This window comes from Mauremys reevesii, linkage group 25, assembly GCF_016161935.1.
Source record: "Mauremys reevesii isolate NIE-2019 linkage group 25, ASM1616193v1, whole genome shotgun sequence".
In the NCBI taxonomy this organism is placed as follows: Eukaryota; Metazoa; Chordata; order Testudines; family Geoemydidae; genus Mauremys; species Mauremys reevesii.
Window position 1 is genome coordinate 1,020,973 of NC_052647.1, and position 20,543 is coordinate 1,041,515.

The following is a 20,543-nucleotide window of genomic DNA, read 5'->3' on the forward strand; positions in this document are numbered from 1 at the left end:
GGGCTAAAATAGCCATTCAGCAAAACAGAATCTATGGGATTTCTTACTTAGAGCTATGGAAAACAGACACATCTAAAATAAAGCTTACCCTAAGTAAAGCACATAGTAGATCTGAAACAGAGTGGACAGAAGCACAATTTCTTTAAAGAAAAAGTCAATTTGGGTATTTTGACAAATCTTAAATCCAGATTTAATAATATAAACCCTATAGAGTACTTGGAATGTGTGTAAATGAACAAGTTCCTAAAAATAAGTTCAAAACAAGATGTCACCAAGTTTGGTAGCCAACTCTTACAGGAGAAAAATACTGATAATTATCCTCAGTATTTCAATAACACAATTTCAAAGCTTCCCATACTTCACGGTACATAAAACAAGTTTCATTTTCTCCAAATGCAACAATTTAAAAAAATACAACCTGGTGTTCATTTTAAAACCAGTTCCTCATCATTTTGACTAATTTTTCAGAGCCTTGATAAATGAGCTACATTGTTGACCAAGACAATATAAAAGCTGCCTCTGCTGTCAAATCAGGTGTGGGACAAATACCCTTCGTAATTAGCGACCTCACAGCAATGGGTATCATGGGCAATTTGACAAAGGACAAGACAGGATAAAAAACCCTAACAGCTCTTCTTCCCACAGTGAGTTCCAGAAGACCAAACAGTTAAACAGGAGTTTAAAAAATAAACCACCAAATTTGCTGACAATGACAACTGTGATGACTATGCAAAATTAAAATAAATATGGATAATGCTATTGTGAACCACTGGCACATTTCAGGGGAGAATTATATAAATATATTTAACACAAAGTAGTTTCTTCAGAACACGTTATCCGAATGCCATTTTCTATCAAACATCCATAAGACTCTTGTTTTATAAGTGCAGTTATTCAAGTTCAAGCATTAGTGACACCTATATGAAGGGACCCTATGCATTTCCATTCTGATCCTGTTTTCTCATACTATCCAAGACCTTGCCCAGTCAGGCTGAAGAATTGTAGATTTCTATGAAAGGGTAAAATGTTTTCTTCTGAAAGTCTGAGCCAAAATAGTTCAGCTTCAGCCATTTGTGGGAACAAGTCAAAAAAAAAAACTTCTTAAGACTTTGTTTGAACAGTTCTTATGCCAAAACAGCTGGGGATTGAAAATTGTACTTTGTTAGGGAAACAGTCCTCTGAGGAGAAGAATCTCTTGAGGGTTCAAGTGAAAAACTGGTTTTCATTTGGCCAACTTCTGAGCCCACAACATTGCACTTTGGGCATGTGCAGTACAAGTGGATTGACTTTTTGGTTCAGAGCAAAGTAGGCTGGACTGCACATGTGCAAGAAGAAAGGCACTTGGCATTTGAAGTCTTTGCTCAACTCTAAGTCTGTCTGATCAGTCAGTTTTAGTAGCAGGAAATGAGACAGATTTCAGCTGCTTTATGCATCTAATATAGCACTTCAAACTAAACCAACAATATTATTTATTATTTTTGCCTGGCATTTCATAGACACAATATGACAGATCTTGGCCTCTAAAAACATAGTCTAAATAGAGAACAGCGAAAGGAGAGAGAAAGGGGCATCAAGACAAAAATATCCATTCATATTTTCCTGTTTTGGTGTGTGTGTATATTTTTTCATTCTTTGCCTATTTTCTTCAATTTTTTTCCATTCATGCCTATCTTCTCCATTTTAAAGCATAACATTCTACTGCCATCACCCCAAATTTAGATGGTGAATTTGTGGTATTTTTGTATTTAAACCAGAGTTATTAATATTTAAAGACTAGCTAATGCATAAACACAACCTTTTTCTACAATCTATTCCAGGGGGTTTCAAACTTCATTGCACCATGACCCCCTTCTGACAACAAAAATTACTACATGACCCTACAAGGGAGGACTGAAGCCTGAGCCCGCCCAAGCCACACTGCCTGGGTGGGGCAGGGGCCAAAGCCAAAGCCTTCAGCCCCAGATGCGGGGGCTTGTAACCTGAGCCCCACCACCCAAGGCTGAAGCTTCTGGGCTTTGGCTTCGGCCCCAGGCCCCAGCAAGTCTAATGCCAGCCCTGGTGACCCCATTTTAATGGGGTCACAACCCACTTTGGGGTCCTGACCAAGTTTGAGAACTGTGGACTATTCTACTGTTTAATTCTGAGCAGGCATCAAGACACCCATATGGAGTTGCACAATATACTTAAGGCCCTAGGTTAGTCAGCAGGATCTCCAAAGAGTCAATAATTCTATGTATAATATTTAATATCCCGTTAAAAATATGGAAAAATTATCCATTTATCCAAATGCCCTCCCACTCCCCCGCCAAGGAGCCGCTGCCAGAGCGATGTGCCGTTTGCTTTCGGGAGCCACCCAAAGTAAGCGCTGCTCGGCTGGAGCCCACACCAAAACTCCCTCTCAGAGCCTGCATCCCCTCTGGCACCCCAACCCTCTGCCCCAGCCTGATGAAAGCAAGGGAGGGTGGGGGAAAGTGAGCAACGGGAGGGGAGTGGAGTGAGTGGGGGCGAGAAGAGGTGGGGTGGGGCCTTGAGGGAAGGGGTGGAATGGAGGTGGGGTCTGGGGCTGAGTGGCATGACTTGGGGGTCCCCAAAATTTTTTTATTCACAATGGGTCCTCAGATTGCTACTGTTTGAGAACTGCTGATACAGCTCACAATTTTCAAGTCTGGATGCCTAAGTGCATATTTAAGTTCCTGAAGTCAATGGAAGATGTAGCTGCTCGGCACCTTTGAAAAACAGGCTGTTCTTTAGGTACCGGAAGATGGATTTTGGACCCCACCTACAGGCACCCGGGTTTCCACATCTTTGCAATGGTATATAACCTTAATAAATAGTATGCAGCCAAAAGTAAAAACGTGCAGAACAGGAACACCTGAAAAGGACTGCAGGTTAATGAAAACCAGCAGGGGAAGGCAGATTAGAAGGCATAGAGCAGTGGGGAATACAATATCATAGGTAACCGAAAAACATAGCCAGTGTCTAGACTGTAATAAATTGATTACAAACACAGAGGAGCAGGCGCCACAAGAGAGAAATACTTGACACTGCCTACCAAATTCTAAAATCAGAGATAGAAAGAAAAGTGAACCATCAAGGAAAGAAGGAAAAAGCATTTGGTTAAACAGACCCTGAAAAGGAGTTGATGTCACAAACAAACAAGAAAGGAGGAAATTAGAGTCAGTGAAGCAATTAATTTCACTGATACTGGCAATCTCTCAGATCTGGACATTCAAGAGATGGAAGAGGACAAGAATGCAAGAGGTGAGGGTAAAGTGGAAAGATGTTAAAGCTAGATAAATATGTACAAACAAATACAAAATGATAAAACAAACAGATAGGCAAACTCTTGTCTTAATCAGAGGCATGCTAATGAGGAACTGCTTGCCAGGCTGCCAAAGATACTCAACTTTCTCCCACATACACAATACCAGACCTACAACTCTCATTCAGGTGCCTGGATGAGTTTTTGAAGCTTGTGAATGCAACAGATACATTTCAGTTAAAAGAAAGTTTGTGCCAAGAGCCAGCATATTCTGATCCGAAGCACGGGCTGTTCTGCATTTTCACAGCAGCATGGGTTGCACCAGCACAAACACTATGCCTCCCAGCCTTTGTGGGCTGTCACAAACATTAACTAGCCAGCAGTCATTTGGTATTTAATATCCTGTTAAAAATATGGAAAGTCACAAAAAGGCACCTACTTTCCTCACCAGCTTATTGTGAAATTTCTAAAGTTAGGGAACTTTTCAAAAGCTTGCCCAATTCCTCTCCTTCCACCTCTTCTCAATGGAAACAATTACTAATTAATGAGTTAAGATAAAAACAGACTAATCTATTTAATGAAGTATCCCAGAGACAAAAATTAAACTAAAGCACTGTTTATTTGAGACTTAAGGGGCCACCACTGCCTAAATATAGTGGGATCCTCTTAAGAGTGGAGTAGTGAACAACTTCACTAACTGAAGATTCACAATATTCCTGGAATGCAGTCTGCACTGTGATGCAAAGCAGAGTTATAATAGAACCGCAAATGCCAATCTAGACAACCTCAGACCCACAGTTTGGAATGGCTTTGATATTGTTTTTGCCTTTCACACTAATACCCAGTCAAGAAGCAGGCTCTGGAAACCCCATTGCAAAGTGGGAGGACTATGTGTGCAGGCAGTAGAAAATAGGTTTTTCTTTAACCTCTTTTGTATTTATTGTATGCCAAACAGTTCTATAGAACCAGGAGAATAGGGCAGGTAGGTGGCATCTCTGTCTGATTCTCCAATCAGCAAGGAACAAAAGCTCTCAGTGTGCAGTATGAGTAGGGCACACAGAGGAAAAGTCAGTTGGGAAGGAACGGACTATTGGCAAATAGGAATATCTGTATCCTGTGTCTCAGAAGCTCCATGACTTGCTGCTGCACTGGACAGGGCATCACAAGTTCAGAGTTCAAGCAGAATACATGAGAGATCCATATACTTTTAAACATGCAGTTCTACTCTGAAAATAACTGTATAGAGAGAGTAATATACCGTATTTTCCGGCGTATAAGACGACTGGGCGTATAAGACGACCCCAATTTTACAGTTAAAACATAGGTTTTGGCCTATACTCGCCGTATAAGACTACCCCCCCTTCCAGGGGGGGAGCCCAGAGCCTTTTAAATCCCAGCCGCGGCCGGGAATCAGAGGGCTCTGGGCTGCCCTCTGCGGCGGGGAGCCCAGAGCCTTTTAAATCCCAGCCGCAGCCGGGAGTCAGAGGGCTCTGGGCTGCCCGCTGCGGCGGGGAGCCCAGAGCCTTTTAAATCCCAGCCGCGGCCGGGAATCAGAGGGCTCTGGGCTGCCCGCTGCGGCGGGGAGCCCAGAGCCTTTTAAATCCCAGCCGCGGCCGGGAGTCAGAGGGCTCTGGGCTGCCCGCTGCGGCGGGGAGCACAGAGCCTTTTAAATCCCAGCCGCGGCTGGGAATCAGAGGGCTCTGGGCTGCCCCCTGTTTATACCCGGCGTATAAGATGACCCCCGATTTTTGGGGGTTGTTTTTTAGTATAAAAAGTCGTCTTTTAGTCACCTTCAGTTCCTGTGGTGACTAAAACTGTGAAAGCTTCCAGTGAACAGCTGATAAAACATAAGCTGCCAATCCAAAACTTTTAACAAACTCAGGGATGCTTTCAATTCTTCCTTGCCATTTTGAGACAGTAATCCATGGTCCACAATTAAGGGTTTTATAGTCCCTGAATGCTGATAGCTGTCAAACCAACAACCAAGAGCACAGAGCTCTCAAATCAGAACAGGTTTGTTGAACACTGTTCATCCTGCAAACTATACTCTGAACACATTGCTCTGGACACTGTTTTTAAACTGTGAAAATGTGAAAGACTAGACTTTTTGTAGTTTAAATTCCATGTTTCAATTATTCAGTTTTATTTTGTGAGTGTGATAGATAACATTACAAAATGAGAACTTAAGATTTAAGTTGTTCATAAAACACAGTGATTGTGCAGGCAGACAGCAGCCATTCTGGACTCACCAGTACCTTACACGCAGCCTAGAACTAACAGAATAGATTTTCAATGAAAAGACTAGCCAGAATATTGGGTTTACCACAGCAGCCATAAAAGGTTTAAAATCCCAGCCTTTTATTACATCCCCCTACCCCACCCCAAAATGCCATATTTTGGGCTAGCCCAGGGATTGGCAACCTTTCAGAAGTGGTGTGCCGAATCTTCATTTATTAACTCTAATTTAAGGTTTTGTGTGCCGGTAATACACGTTAACATTTTTAGAAGGTCTCTTTCTATAAGTCTATAATATATAACTAAACTACTGTTGTTTGTAAAGTAAATAAGGCTTTAAAAACGTTTAAGAAGCTTCGTTTAAAATTAAATTAAAATGCAGAGCCCCCCAGACTCAGAGCCAGGACCCAGGCAGTGTGAGTGCGACTAAAATCAGCTCGTGTGCTGCCTTTGGCACCCATGCCATAGGTTGCCTCCCCTGGTCTATAATATATAACTAAACTATTGTTGTATATAGTGTAAATAAGGTTTTTAAAATGTTTAAGAAGCTTCATTTAAAATTAAATTAAAATGCAGAGCCCCCTGGACCGGTGGCTAGGACCTGGGCAATGCGAGTGCCACTGAAAATCAGCTCATGTGCCACCTTTGGCACGTGTGCCATAAGTTGTCTATACCTGGGCTAGCCTAATCAGATATTGAATTGAGACTGTTCATAAAAAGTGTGCCTGGAGTCTGAGTGGTAAAAAATGCCTCCAATCCTCATTTACAAAAAAAACAACAACCAAAAAAACCCCCACAGACATAAACTAGATATGCAATCCACCCTCAGCCTTTCACAGAGAAAACAGCAGCACTGGTAGGAGACAGCTAGGAGCTGCTGCAACAACATTCTAGGGACTGATGTGCTACACAAGAGAAAAATCAGCACTGTTAGCAGTGAGGTTCAGGAAGTGGGAAGAATTAAGTTATTTTTTTACTTAAATTATTCGTTTACTGAGTTTTCACATTTGGTAAGAAGTTAACGTAAACCTGACACCACCACTTTAAATAGCAAATTTCAACTTGGATCAGACATTAACAGTGCGTTATACGTCTCACTTATAGTCCTTTAAAAATCCTGATTTCAAGGGACACCACTAAAGAAAATTCAGAATCCTACCAGGTAAAGTTTTAAAGGTTCATGTGCAAAAATTCAGGGAGGGACTCCCTATACATCTGCTGCAACTCTTCAGTTTTTGTATAGGTGATCAGAACTTTCAATGAGACCACCATGTAGCCTCTCCATTACCCTACTCTACCTCACAGGCCAAACTTATTCCTCCCTCCCTCCCCACATCCTTTTCTCAGCCCCAGTTGAGACACTCATGATCCCAATAACCTTTCCTGGCTGTTCACTTAACAAAAAGTGCAGCCCACTTTGGCTCAGCTGGCAACCTGTGTGATATAACTGGTGAATTTTAACAGTCCTTAATGTAGACTGTGATGAAGTTTCCATACCTCTCCCACTCTTGACTAGCACACTGAAACCATAAGGCAGTGGGTCTCAAATTTTTAACTGCTGGCCCCTTTCACACAGCCAGCCTCAGAGTGTGACCTCCCCCCAATAAATTAAACACACTTTTTAATATATTTAACACCATTATAAATACTGGAGGCAAGCAGGGTTTGGGGTGGAGGTTGACAGCTCATGACCCCCCACGTAATGACCTCATAACCCCCGAGGGATCCCGACTCCCAGTTTGAGAACCCCTGCCATAAGGGCTTCCCCACTCTCTCAGAAGTCTTGCAGAAATCACTGACCTACTTACTGCCTTTGATTACTACCAGCTACAGATAATGCTCTGACACACTTTTAAAGAGTTAGCAATGGCAACATTAAGGTTCAGACACCTAGAGACATGCTAGAGGTCAGACTAGAAAATAATGGTCCTTTCTGGCCTTCAAATCTATGAATCCTCCCACAGACAAATGAACACACCCAAAAGCAGAATTACACCACTTAAGATCCCACTCCCATCTACCATAACATGAGCAGCTTATCATTCCCACAAAATCCTTAGAAGTATCTCTGTTGCCCTGACTATATATAAAGTAGACTGTTTGCTGTTTAAGAACTCCATTTATTTCTACTGTCTCCCTCTTACATGGTGCCACTTGCTGATCTTGAGGTGATTTGACCAACAGCTAAAAATACGTACATGGGAAGACATTTCTGATCCGATTGATTAGACTCTCCAGTCTAGCAAAAAAAACAACAAAAAACCCCACTATAATGAGTTCCAGAATAGGAACTGAAGCTACAAAAATTCACACTAGAAATAACGGCATACCTTTTTAGCAGTGAGGGGAATTAACCACTGGAACAGCATACCTTGAGGCCTGGTGGATTCACCATCACCTGAAGTCTTTAAATCAAAACCAGGCATTTTTATAAAATTTACTCTAGCTCACCCAAAAGTTATGGGTTTGATGGAGGAATTACTAGTGAAGTTACACAGCCTGTGTTATGCTAGAGGTCAGACTAGAAAATAATGGTCCTTTCTGGCCTTCAAATCTATGAATCCTCCCACAGACAAATGAACACACCCAAAAGCAGAATTACACCACTTAAGATCCCACTCCCATCTACCATAACATGAGCAGCTTATTAAAACTGCCTTGTAATTATGAAACCCTAACAATCTTGAGAGTGGCAGCTGTAAATATATTACCTACGTGAGCAAAAACCAAAAGCTTTCTATAACTCTAGTCCCACAAGTATCAGAACAGGCTATTCCGATAACCTGTATACATCTGCAGGGACTCCAAATCTCCTCTAAAGGGGCAGCATTAGTATCTTCCCAGCAGTATGAGGGCTGAATGAAGTGGAGCAGAGGACAGCCACGTTTACAGCAAACTTGGTGGAGCATAAATCCCATCATACAACCCTCCATCTTGACAGGAACAGTCTTGAAAATACTGGAAGCTGAGCCCTGGTTAGAGGGGAGTGGCAGTGGGCTATACTTAGCCTCATCTGCTGCAAACTAAATAAATGCCAAACTCCATGAGGAAGCCTCACAGATGATGAATAAAATAAACCACAACAAAGAGCAGCCAGCCCAAAACACAAGAACAGAAACTGCTCCAGGTCACTGAGAAAGAGTTACTAGCTCATGAAAGCACTTTGGGGACCTGCCTGAATCCATCCTATCCCCTGCCAGGCAGTGAGGTGCACCTAGTCGTCCCCAGCCAGGTGGGTGGGTACATACAGTATAACCCCCAGCACAGTTGGGCTAACAGATCTCTCAGCACAGGATCCCAGCAGTGCAACATGCAAGGCCCCTGACCATAGGGAGCTGTGTCCCACACACACAACCTAACAGACACGCAGGCCTGGGCAGTAGCTACAGGCCAGACCCCCCATAAACTCTGCAGGTCCCATCCCAGAGAACAAAGCCCTAGCAACTGCCTGTACTGTGTCCCCAGTATTGGAACCCCTCGCCCCCCCACCCCCCAATTGGAAAGACCACAGTATGCCTGGAGCCCAGCTGCATGAGGACCCCACCAATACCAGGGAGCCCCCCTGCTTCCTAGGTATTGGAAAATGCTCTTCATGCCTACACCTGCCCCTCCCAGATACCACAGATGCCCACCCATGGCTGTGCCAGCCCCCCATACTAGAGGGATCCACTATAACCTCCCATACTGGACAGCCCCTCATTACCTGTGCCCAGCCCCCATATACCACTGCGCCCCCTCGTGCCCCACATACTAGTCCCGTATCAGAGAGCCCCCACACTCCATGCCAGCACCCCCCCCCCACGCGCCCGGCCCCCCGCAGCGGAACCCCCTGTACCGGAGACCGCCCCACGCGCCCGGTCCCCGCAGCGGAACCCCGTACCGGAGACCGCCCCACGCGCCCGGTCCCCGCAGCGGAACCCCGTACCGCAGAGCCCCCGCAGCGGAACCCCCTGTACCGGAGACCGCCCCCCCCACGCGCCCGGTCCCCCGCAGCGGAACCCCCCGTACCGGAGACCGCCCCCCCCCACGCGCCCGGTCCCCCGCAGCGGAACCCCCCGTACCGCAGAGCCCCGCAGCGGAACCCCGTACCGGAGACCGCCCCACGCGCCCGGCCCTCCGCAGCGGAACCCTCCCCGTACCGGAGAGCCCCCACGCACCCGGTCCCCGTACCGGAGAGCCCCCGCAGCGGAACCCCGTACCGGAGACCGCCCCCACGCGCCCGGTCCCCCGCAGCGGAACCCCCCGTACCGGAGAGCCCCGCCCGCAGCGGAACCCCCCGTACCGGAGACCGCCCCCCCCCCACGCGCCCGGTCCCCCGCAGCGGAACCCCCCGTACCGGAGAGCCCCCCCGCGGCAGCCGTGGCGGGCTGGCGGAAGGCCGGCGCCAGGCTCCAGGTGAGGAAGGCCGAGAGGCCCATGAGGGCGCCTGCCGCCGCGTAGGCCAGACGGAGCCCGAGCGCCCGGCTCACCGCCCTGAGAGAGCCCGGCCTGTGCGGGCCGCCCCGCCTCACCCAGCGTCCGGCCCCGCCCCGCCCCGCCACTCCGCCCGGAGCCGCCGCAGCGCCCCTGGCGGCCGGGGGGAGCGAGCCGGGCTCGGGGGCGCGGCTCGCATATGCGGACACGGGTCTGGTCTGTGCCTACGGACACCCATGTAACACGCGTGCAGCGCAGACACGGGTCTGGTCTGTGCTCACACCCATGTAACACGCGTGCAGCGCAGACACGGGTCTGGTCTGTGCTCACAGACACTCATGTAACACGCGTGCAGCGCGGACACGGGTCTGGTCTGTGCTCACAGACACTCATGTAACACGCGTGCAGCGCAGACACGGGTCTGGTCTGTGCCCACGGACACCCATGTAACACGTGCAGCGCGGACACAGGTACGGTCTGTGCCCACGGACACCCATGTAACACACGTGCAGCGCAGACATGGGTACAGTCTGTGCCCATGGACACTCATGCAACATATGCAGCATATAGATATGGGTGCAGAATGTATTCATGAATAATCATGCAACACATGAAAAATGTGTGCTGTCATCAGATGTTTGGCTACATGTGTGTGTTCTCCCTATGTGCTGTCCCAGCTCTGCTCAGATAGCTGGCACAGCAGACCTCAAGTGAATTGCCCAATTACCACAAGATCCATTAATGTGCAGAAGTGCCCGGACAGGTTTACTGTTGACGAAGCAAGGTAATAGCACCTCGTAGACTCTATGAGGATACTAAGACATGGATGCCTGTGACAATGGACACGGCTCAGTGAATGGCGGGACTTTCCATTTCCCCCTCAGCTGGCCAAAGACACTCCCTCTGATATTCCATTTTATACATAAATGCAAACAAGTTAGGTATTGCCCCTCTGAAATAGTTAGTTAGATGACACCCTCTGACGTAACCAGTTACCACCCATCCCCTTGTACATCTCTATCCATCACACTGTCATCATGACCTTATCTTTGGGATGGGTCAGCATGTTCCTTTTCTCTTTAGGGAATGTGTTGGTATCAAGGTGTTCTGGTACCAGTCTTCTGGAATGTGTTTGCGTGAGTGCTCTGTGCTTAGCACCCCTTAGTAGGGTGACCAGATGTCCAGTTTTTAAAGGGACAGTCCCGTTTTTTGGGACTTTTTCTTATATAGGCATTGTGATAGACCCAAGCCAGTTGGATACAGCAGAATAGCAGAAGGCAGATATACTGGCCACTGGATTAACAGTTTTCTGTTCCCTGACTGACCAGAGCAGCTGCTCCAGGCTAATGAGAACACCTGACTCTAATTAACCTGTAAAGAGTCAGGTGAGGCCATTCAGTTAATGTGACCACCTGACTCTGAGTAAGGCCCTGCTGTTACTATAAAAAGGGCTCACTCCAATCAGGCAGGGAGTCAGGGAAGAGGAAGTGTGGCTGAAGGGCTGGTTACTGAAGACACCCTAAAACATTGTTAAAGGAGCCCTAAGGTAAGGGTGAAGAAGGGAGAAGTAGGAGAGCTGTGGGGAAGTGGCCCAGGGAAATGTAGCAACTCTGGCAGTGAAGGTTGGCTGCCAACAACTGCTACCATTAGGGTCCCTGGGCTGGAACCCAGAGTAGAGGGCAGGCCTGGGTTCCCCCCAACCCACCACTACAGGAACAGCTCCTGGAAGGGGAAGTCAGGTCCCTGTCAGGACAGGAGGCTGAACAGAGACTGTGGGAGTTCTCTCACCAACCTCCTTGCAGCCTATGATGAAAAGGGCTCAGTAGACTGTAACCCTAGCCCTAGAGAGAGAAGGGCTACGTGGAGGGTCACAGTAAGCCACTGAGGCTAAGCATAAACCACCTAGAAGCGCAGGACCCACAGGAGCAAGGTCAGAGCTCTGCCACAGCACCTATTACCTCCTACTCCCTGTCCCGTGTTTTCACAGTTGCTATTTGGTAACCCTCCCTCTTAGGAATGTGTGTTTTTGCAATATCAGCCCTGTTCTTGCCAGATTCTGTGAGCAGCGCCTGTCTCTATCTCACAGCCTGATTTTGCTTGATATCAGCAAAGCTTTGACCACTACTTTAGCCCAGGACTTAGGCCTCATATCAGGCCTCTGATACAAGGCCTTATGTTTCAGGACATCTTCCTACTACATATGCGACACAGTCATACAAACAATCTGTGTGCAACATATGGGTGATGTGTGACAGATGGCACATGGGAGCTGTGTCTTCTATTGGACCACCTACCCTGGGTGGAAGGGACAAACTTCCAGCTTCACAGAATTCTTTTTTAGGGCTGGGGCTCTGCGAAGCTTGTCTCTTCCCCCAGCAGAAGGTGGTCCAATAAAAGATATCGCCTCACCCACCTTTTGTCTTTCATACCCTGGAACCTACATGGCTACAAGAACATTACAAACAATACATAATGTGTAGCATACATGCAGCATGGCATCATAAAAGCCTTAGACATATAACACACAATCAAAAGACATTTAATGCAGTCACACATGCACACAACACACTATATGCACACATGTACTCAATGCACATTCACACATGCAACATGCATGCTGCACACATGACCATGTGCAACACACAGTCACAGGTGTAGCATCCCTGCTGCACCTAGTTGTGTGTGTGACACAGGGTTGTGTATGCAACAGTCACACATGGCAGTCATGCAACATGTGCAACATATGGATACATGTGCAATATGCATACGACACACGATCTCACATGCAACATACATTGGACATAGTGATATATGCAACATACATACAACACAGCCTCACATTCAACATGTATGCCACATAGTCACATGTGCAAAATACATGACAAACATTACAGGTGACAATCATGTCTGCAACATGTATGCAACATAGTCATGGGCACAATGTACATGAGACACCATCACACATATACTTGATCATGTCTGCAACATATGACCACATGTGAAACGTGTAACACAAAGTCAGATTTTTCCTGATAAATTGGCGATAGTAGTGGTTATATTTGCACAAGATTTCTATGCTGAGAGAGTAGCTAGGGTAAACTGTATATTTACCCTCCCCACCACAACTGCTGGGAATGTAATTTGGGATTGAGAGTGGAAAGAAACAATTGAGACAGGACAATTAGGAAAATTAATAATAATATAGTTAATATTATAATTCATAAAAGATGTTATCTAGCACCTTGCAGCCATTCATCTCAGCACTTTACAAAGCAGAGGGTAGGATCTATATCTAGTGTTACTCCTGCAACTGTGTTGCCCGTAGCCGGTGGCTGGGGAGAGTTTCCCCTGGTGCAAACAGACAGCTCTCTCTGCTGTAAGTGGGTGATAATGGTACATTCCAGATACGCTAACATTGTTTGAGGTTACCTGAGGTAATTAACTATTGGAACAACTTCCCAAGGGTTGCCTACTGCCCATGGGGATCCTTAGGGGCAGTATAGGGTGGGCACTCTGTCTGAAGCTCAAGAATTAGTTATTTTTGCCTTTCTCAAAAATTCAGATTTTTTCCTTAAATTCCAAATTTTGCTCCATTTGCCAAAATGATGTTTACAGACCCCCAAAATTGATACCTGCTACCTACAATTCACTGGGCCCCACACTACAAGAAGGATGTGGAAAAATTGGAAAGAGTCCAGCAGAGGGCAACAAAAATGATTAGGGGGCTGGAGCACATGACTTATGAGGAGAGGCTGAGGGAACTGGGATTGTTTAGTCTGCAGAAGAGAAGAATGAGGAGGGATTTGATAGCAGCCTTCAACTACCTGAAAGGGGGTTCCAAAGAGGATGGATCTAGACTGTTCTCAGTGGTACCAGATGACAGAACAAGGAGCAATGGTCTCAAGTTGCATTGGGGGAGGTTTAGGTTGGATCTTGGGGGAAAAACTTTTTCACTAAGAGGGTGGTGAAGCACTGGAATGGGTTATCTAGGGAGGTGGTGGAATTCCCTTCCTTAGAGGTTTTTAAGGTCAGGCTTGACAAAGCCCTGGCTGGGATGATTTAGCTGGGGATTGGTCCTGCTTCGAGCAGGGGGTTGGACTAGATGACCTCCTGAGGTCCCTTCCAACCCTGATATTCTATGGTTGATACAGGGTTTTTGGTGCATCTGTGTGTCCCTGTCTATAACCATGAACAAATTTCAGCTCTAGGTGGCAGCATCCTCCTATGGTTACTATACTGGATACAAACAGAAACATCTTTCTGACTTTTATGCTATTATTTATTGTTATTATTATATTAATAATAATAATGATTTGTGCCAGGCACTATACAAACACACAGGAAGACAGGAGACCCTGCCCTACTTACAGTCTAAGACATTTTTACTAAATCAGGGGCTTGAAACCTGGCTGCTGTGAAAGGTTCATTCACAGGAATAATGGACCAGAAGAATTGCCAGACTGGATCAGAGAAGTGATCCAGTTAGTCTGATATCATGACTCTGGCAGTGGCTGGCGCTAAATGGTTCAGGAGAAGGTGAGAGAACACTGCAACAACAGTTATGGGATAAACTGCCCCTAGGGACAGTTATAGGGAAGTATTATTAATAGGATTGCCAACCTTCCAGGATTGTCTTTAATTAAAGATTATGTCATGAGATGAAATTTCCAGGAATACATCCAAACAAAACTGGCAACTCCAGTTCTTAGCCCCTTCACATAAAACAAGAAGTGGTCACTCAATGAAATTAATTAAAACAAACATAAGGAAGTACTTCTTCATTACCAGGGGATGTTGTGAGGGCTGAAAGTACAATTGGGTTAAGAAAGAGTTAGATAAGTCCATGGAGGATAGGTCCATTAATGCCTGTTAGCCAAGATGGTCAGGGATGCAGTCCCATGCTCTAGGTCATAGGTGGTGCAGGACTCTTTCATTTGGGGAGGCTTATGCAAATGCCAGAAGCTCCCTAAAAGGTGTGTGTGGGGGCTACTGGTGCCCTTGGCCCCAACCCCCAACTCTGTCCCCAGGCCCTGCCCTTGCTCCACCTCTCTACATCCCTGCTGGCCTCTTCCCCCAAAGCCCCGCCCTCACTCCACCTCTTCCTGCTCCAACCCTGCATCTCCTCCAGCCTCGCCGCTCACTCCTCTGTGCCCCCCCTGTTGCTCGCCCCTAAGGCAGGAAAAAAATGATGGGGCCATGGCTCCCTGACACCTGCCTCCCCAGTCCTGGCACCACTTAGCTGAGTTGCTCCAGCATCAGCACGCACAGCCTCTCCCTGCCTGGCCCAGCTGTGGGACTTCTCCTCCTGCTGTGCAAGCTGATGGTAGAGCAACTCAGCTAAGGGATGCCAGAACAGGGGGAGTCAGGGGGTCGTGGGCCCATCACTTTTTTATGGCCTTAAGAGAGAGTGATGGGGGGGAGGGACAGAGAGGAGCGAGTGGCCGGCAGATAGGGTGACCAGATCACAACACTAAAATATCGGGACATATTGGGGTGCCATCAGCCTCACCCACAGTCCATCCCCACTCCTCCCAGGCTCTGCCCCCACTTTGCCCCAGGTCCTGCCCCCTCCCCACTCCACCCCCCCTCCACTGCGCCCTTCCTCATTCCCCAGCCCCCTGCTGGCTTGCTGCATCCCTCCTCAGTCCCACACCCACCGCTCGCCTCTTCACCTTCCTCTCCTGCTGCTTGCCTCTTCATCCCCACACCTGCCAGTCACCCCTATGACGCCGACTTCCCCTCTGCCGGGTTGGTGCTCACACCCCCCCGCCTCTTCCCGCCCAAGCAGCTGCCCTCACTCCGCCCCCATTCCACCCCTTCCCCCAAGTCCCTGCCCTGCCTCTTCTCTACCTCCTCCCCTGAGCATGCCATGTCCCTGCTCCTCCACCCTCCCTCCTGGAAAGTGCTAAGCACTGCCAACCAGCTTGGGGGGGGGGGGGGGAAGGGAGTGGGGATGCAGAACACTGGGGGGAGGAGGGGGGAGCTTGGCTGCAATTTTTCCCCACAGAGTCAGCACCTCCCTCCCACTCACCTCCTTTCCTGCATAGTGGGACAAATGGCATCCCAATCAGACATTGATCAGGACGCGGGACAAAGGGTTATATATCGGGACAGTCCTTATTTGATCGGGACATCTGGTCACCCTGCGGAGGGGGGCAGGGGTTCTGGTACAATTTGTATAGTGGGGGTGCTGAGAACCATTGGATCAAACTCTAAACCCTGTATATAATATAAACCATTTCAGGCCAGGGGGTGATCCTGCACCCCCAGCATCCCTAGTTCCAGCACTTATGGAGGAGGGACTCAGGGAAAGAGGGCAGGGTCTTGGGGGGGAGCACAGGCAGGGCAACAGTCCAGGTGCCAGGGTCCCTCTGCTTCTAGGGAGCTTCCAGTGGCGGCGTTCCAAAGTGGCAGGCCGGAGGTGACCTGCACCTGCATCCAGTATTTCTTGCCCCCTGCATGGCCAGCCTTTTTGGGGGAGGCTTAGCCTCCCCAAGCCTCTTATACGTGCCACCCATGCTCAAAAGTCCCTAAACCTCTGACTGCCAGAAGCTAGTGGGCAATGGGATGGATCACTCGATTATTGCCCTGTTCTGTTCATTCCCTTCTGAAGCATCTGGCACTGGACACTGTTGGAAAACAGGATGCTGGGCTTGATGGACCATTGGTCTGACCCAGTATGGCAGTTCTTATGTTCTGGCAAAGTTCCTTCCCAGTCCCCATTAGCTACCAGTCTACTCATGCCCTGAAGCAGGAGGTTTCTACCTCTGGCAAAGCTCTTATTTATTTCAATATTGACTGTTTTAAATGGATATTCATGTCATCCATCCAAATGTCCAACCTTGTCTGAACCCTGCTAAGGTGTCCCAGTGATTGGAGACTCTTTGCCTCTGCGCCACCATTGCCAGTTCTTATACATCTCACTGAGAGCCATTCCCTGCTGCCACACTATCATGCTGTAGCACTAACACATGGCATTGGCAAGTCATCCCTGTGACAGAATATTCCTGTGTCCACTGTTGTGATAATCTTTGTACAAGTATGCCTTGTGAGGTATCATTTAAAAACTCAATTTCTGGTCATTATTGTCCTGGTAAAATATAACTGTGTATGGAAAGTTATAAGTTTCCACTGTATGGTGTTACTAACACATGTTCCAAGCCTCGGGAGTGACCAAACCAGTTCCTCAGAGACAAAGGGCAAGCTGACCCCCCAGCCAGATGTAAACAAGGCCAATGGTCATTCTTTGGCAGGAAAAGGGACATGTGTGAAAAATCTATATCTTAGCAAAGAAACAGCATGGAGTTCCCTGTTGCCATGCTCCCAGCTGGAAATGCTTCTCAGAGAGGGGACAATACTATAAAAAGAAAGGGCAGACACACTAAAACTCTGAAGCATGAAGGGGCATACACTAAACATTTGTAACTGTTACATAAATACCTTGCAACGCCAGCTATAAAAGTGCCATGCAAACACCTGTTCTTACTTTGAGGTGACATTGTAAATAAAAAGCGGGCAGCATTATCTCCAGTAATTGTAAATAAACTTGTTTGTCTAAGTGATTGGCTGAACAAGAAGTAGGACTTAGTGGACTTTAGGTACTAAATTTTACGTAGTTTGAGTGCAGTTATGTAGCAAAAAATTCTACATTTGTAAGCTGCATTTCCACGATAAAGAGATTGCACTAAAGTACTTGTATTAGGTGAATTGAAAAATACTATTTCTTTTTTAGTCTTTTACAGTGCAAATATTTATAATAAAAATACTTTATTTTAGTAACATGGAACACAAACATATTTGAATATGTATAAAAAACATCCAAAATTTTTATAATAAATTTCAATTGGTATTCTATTGTTTAGCAGTGCAATTAAAACTGATTAAGCATGATTTTTTTAAATTGAGTTACAATAACTCGCTTAATGTTGTAGTTATGTTCCTGAAAAATGCTACTTTAAGCAAAATGATGTTAAGCGAATCCAATTTCCCCATAAGAATTAATGTAAATTGGGAGGTCAGCTTCCAGGGAAATTTTTTTCACCAGACAAAAGATTATATTTGCTATCTATCTGGGGGGAGGGATAGCTCAGTGATTTTTTGTATTGGCCTGCTAAACACAAGGTTGTGAGTTCAGTCTTTGTAGGGGCCACTTAGAGATCTGGGGCAAAATCAGTACTTGGTCCTGCTAGTGATGGCAGGGGGCTGGACTCCATGACCTTTTAGGGTCCCTTCCATCTCTGAGATATATATATATATATATATATTGTGGCAAAGTTCCTCCTCTCCTCTAGTAGGTCCTGCGCTTATTGGCGGATTTCTTCCCCTCAGTGGTTTTCCCCTTGGATGAAACCCATAGTCTGGATCAACTACTCCTATGTCTGATTAGGAGTAGTGGGGCTAGGGGGGAACCCGGGCCCACCCTCTACTCCGGGTTCCAGCCCAGGGCCCTATGAATTGCAGCAGTCTCTATAGTGCTACTTTTTACTGCTGCTTGACCACTACAGCTCCCTGGGCTACTTCCCCATAGCCTCCTTCAAACACCTTCTTTATCCTCACCACAGGATCCTCCTGGTGTCTGATGCTGCTTGATTGTATGGTGTTTTCCTCAATCCTCCAGTAGTACCCCCTCTCAGTTCTTAGTTCCTTGTGTCTCTTGCTCCCAGCTCCTCATGCACACGTCTTTCCTCTGGCTCCTCCTCTCCAGACTGGAGCGAGCTTCCCTTTTTATACCAGGTGCCTTGATTAGCCTGTCCTGATTGATTGGAGCACCTGCAGCCAATGTAGCTCTCTCTGGTGCCTTCTAGAAAGTTCTTAATTGGCCCCAGGTGCCTTGATTAGCCTGGAGCAACTGCCATTTTGGTTCCCATGGTACTAGGGATTTGCTTAGCCTGGAGCTAACATACCTGCTCCTCAGTACTTTCCTGTAGCCTTCCGGCCTTGCTCCATCACATATCCCCCCTCTGCTCAATACCATAGGGTTGGGCAACTTGGGATGCCAGGCAGTGTGCTCGTGAAAGACCATCAGCGTTGCCATGGTGGCATCCAGCCCTATGCGGAACTGGAATGGTTGGAGGGATAAGAACCACCTGGTGACCCTTGCATTCTTTTCTTTATTTCTCTGCATCCACTGGAGGGGTGCGTGGTCCGTCACAAGAGTAAATCGCCGGCCCAAGAGGTAATAACGCAGCGTCTCCATGGCCCATTTGGCAGCAAGGCATTCTCTCTTGACTACTGCATACTTCCATTCTCGTGGGAGCAGCTTTCTGCTTAGGTAGAGAATCGGGTGTTCTTCATCTCCAATCATTTGGGACAGAACTGCCCCCAACCCCACCTCAGAGGCATCTGTCTGTAAAATAAATTCCTTGGTAAAGTCCGGGGCTATGAGTACGGGGTCATTACAGAGGGCTGTCCGAAGGTCTACAAACGCCCCTTCTGCAGCGTCGGTCCACTTCACCATGTCTGGACCTCAAGCCTTCACCAGATCCGTTAGAGGACTTGCCCTACTGGTGAAGTGGGGAATAAACCGTCGGTAGTAGCCTACCACGCCTAGGAATGCACGGACCTGCTTCTTTCGGGTCAGCCGGGGCCAGTTTTGAATCGCTTCTAGTTTATTAGTTTGGGGCTTCACTATACCTCTTCCTACAATATATCCCAGGTACCTAGCCTCTGCTAGTCCTATGGCACACTTAGCAGGATTAGCGGTGAGGCCAGCCCGCCTTAAGGTGCATAGCACTGCCTCAACTTTCTCCAAGTGGGTTCCCCAGTCTGGCGTATGGATGATGACATCATCTAGGTATGCAGCTGCATAACTAGTATGGGGGCGCAGCAGCTTATCCATGAGGCGCTGGAATGTGGCTGGGGCCCCATGTAACCCAAAAGTGTACTGGAATAGCCCGTCTGGGGTGGAGAACACTGTCTTTTCTTTAGCTTCTTTGGTCAGGGGAATCTGCCAATATCCTTTTGTCAGATCCAGTGTAGTCAAGAATTGGGCACTACCCAGTCGGTCAACCAGTTCGTCGATGCGTGGTATGGGGTATGCATCAAATTGGGATACTTCATTCAGTCGGCGAAAGTCATTACAGAATCTCATGGTACCATCAGGTTTGGGCACTAGAACGATTGGACTGCACCACTGACTGTAGGATTCTTCAATAACGCCTAATTCTAACATTTTCTTTACTTCGGCCTTGATTTCTTCTCTTTTGGCTGCTGGGATTCGGTAGGGTCTCAGTGTTACCTTGGCTCCAGGGATCATGCGGATATGGTGATAGGTCTCAGTCGTCCGCCCCGGTTTTTGTAGAGAACACATCTTGATTGTGATTAATCATGTTGGCTGCCTCGATCTTTTGGATTGGCGTCAAGTCGGGTGATATCTTCACTTGCTCATAGAATCATAGAATCATAGAATTCAAGATCAGAAGGGACCATTATGATCATCTAGTCTGACCTCCTGCAAGATGCAGGCCACATAAGCCGATCCACCCACTCCTTAGCAAGCGACCCCTGCCCCATGCTTCGGAGGAAGGCGAAAAACCTCCAGGGCCATTGCCAATCTTCCCTGGAGGAAAATTCCTTCCCGACCCCAAATATGGCGGTCAGCTGAACCCCGAGCATGCGGGCAAGACTCTCCAGC

General features: G+C 47.3%; 1 protein-coding gene across 1 annotated transcript in view; it reads right to left on the bottom strand.

Annotated features, from left to right (window-relative positions):
• Positions 1 to 20,219, bottom strand: part of SLC48A1 (solute carrier family 48 member 1) — a 35,703-nt gene extending 15,484 nt beyond the window's left edge. The window contains exons 1-2 of the mRNA XM_039514679.1: positions 20,148 to 20,219; positions 9,834 to 10,134 (exon numbers count right to left, since the gene is read on the bottom strand). Coding sequence (XP_039370613.1) covers positions 9,834 to 10,134; positions 20,148 to 20,219 — 373 coding nt within the window. The remainder of the gene's footprint in view (positions 1 to 9,833; positions 10,135 to 20,147) is intronic.
• Positions 20,220 to 20,543: the final 324 nt, after the last annotated feature.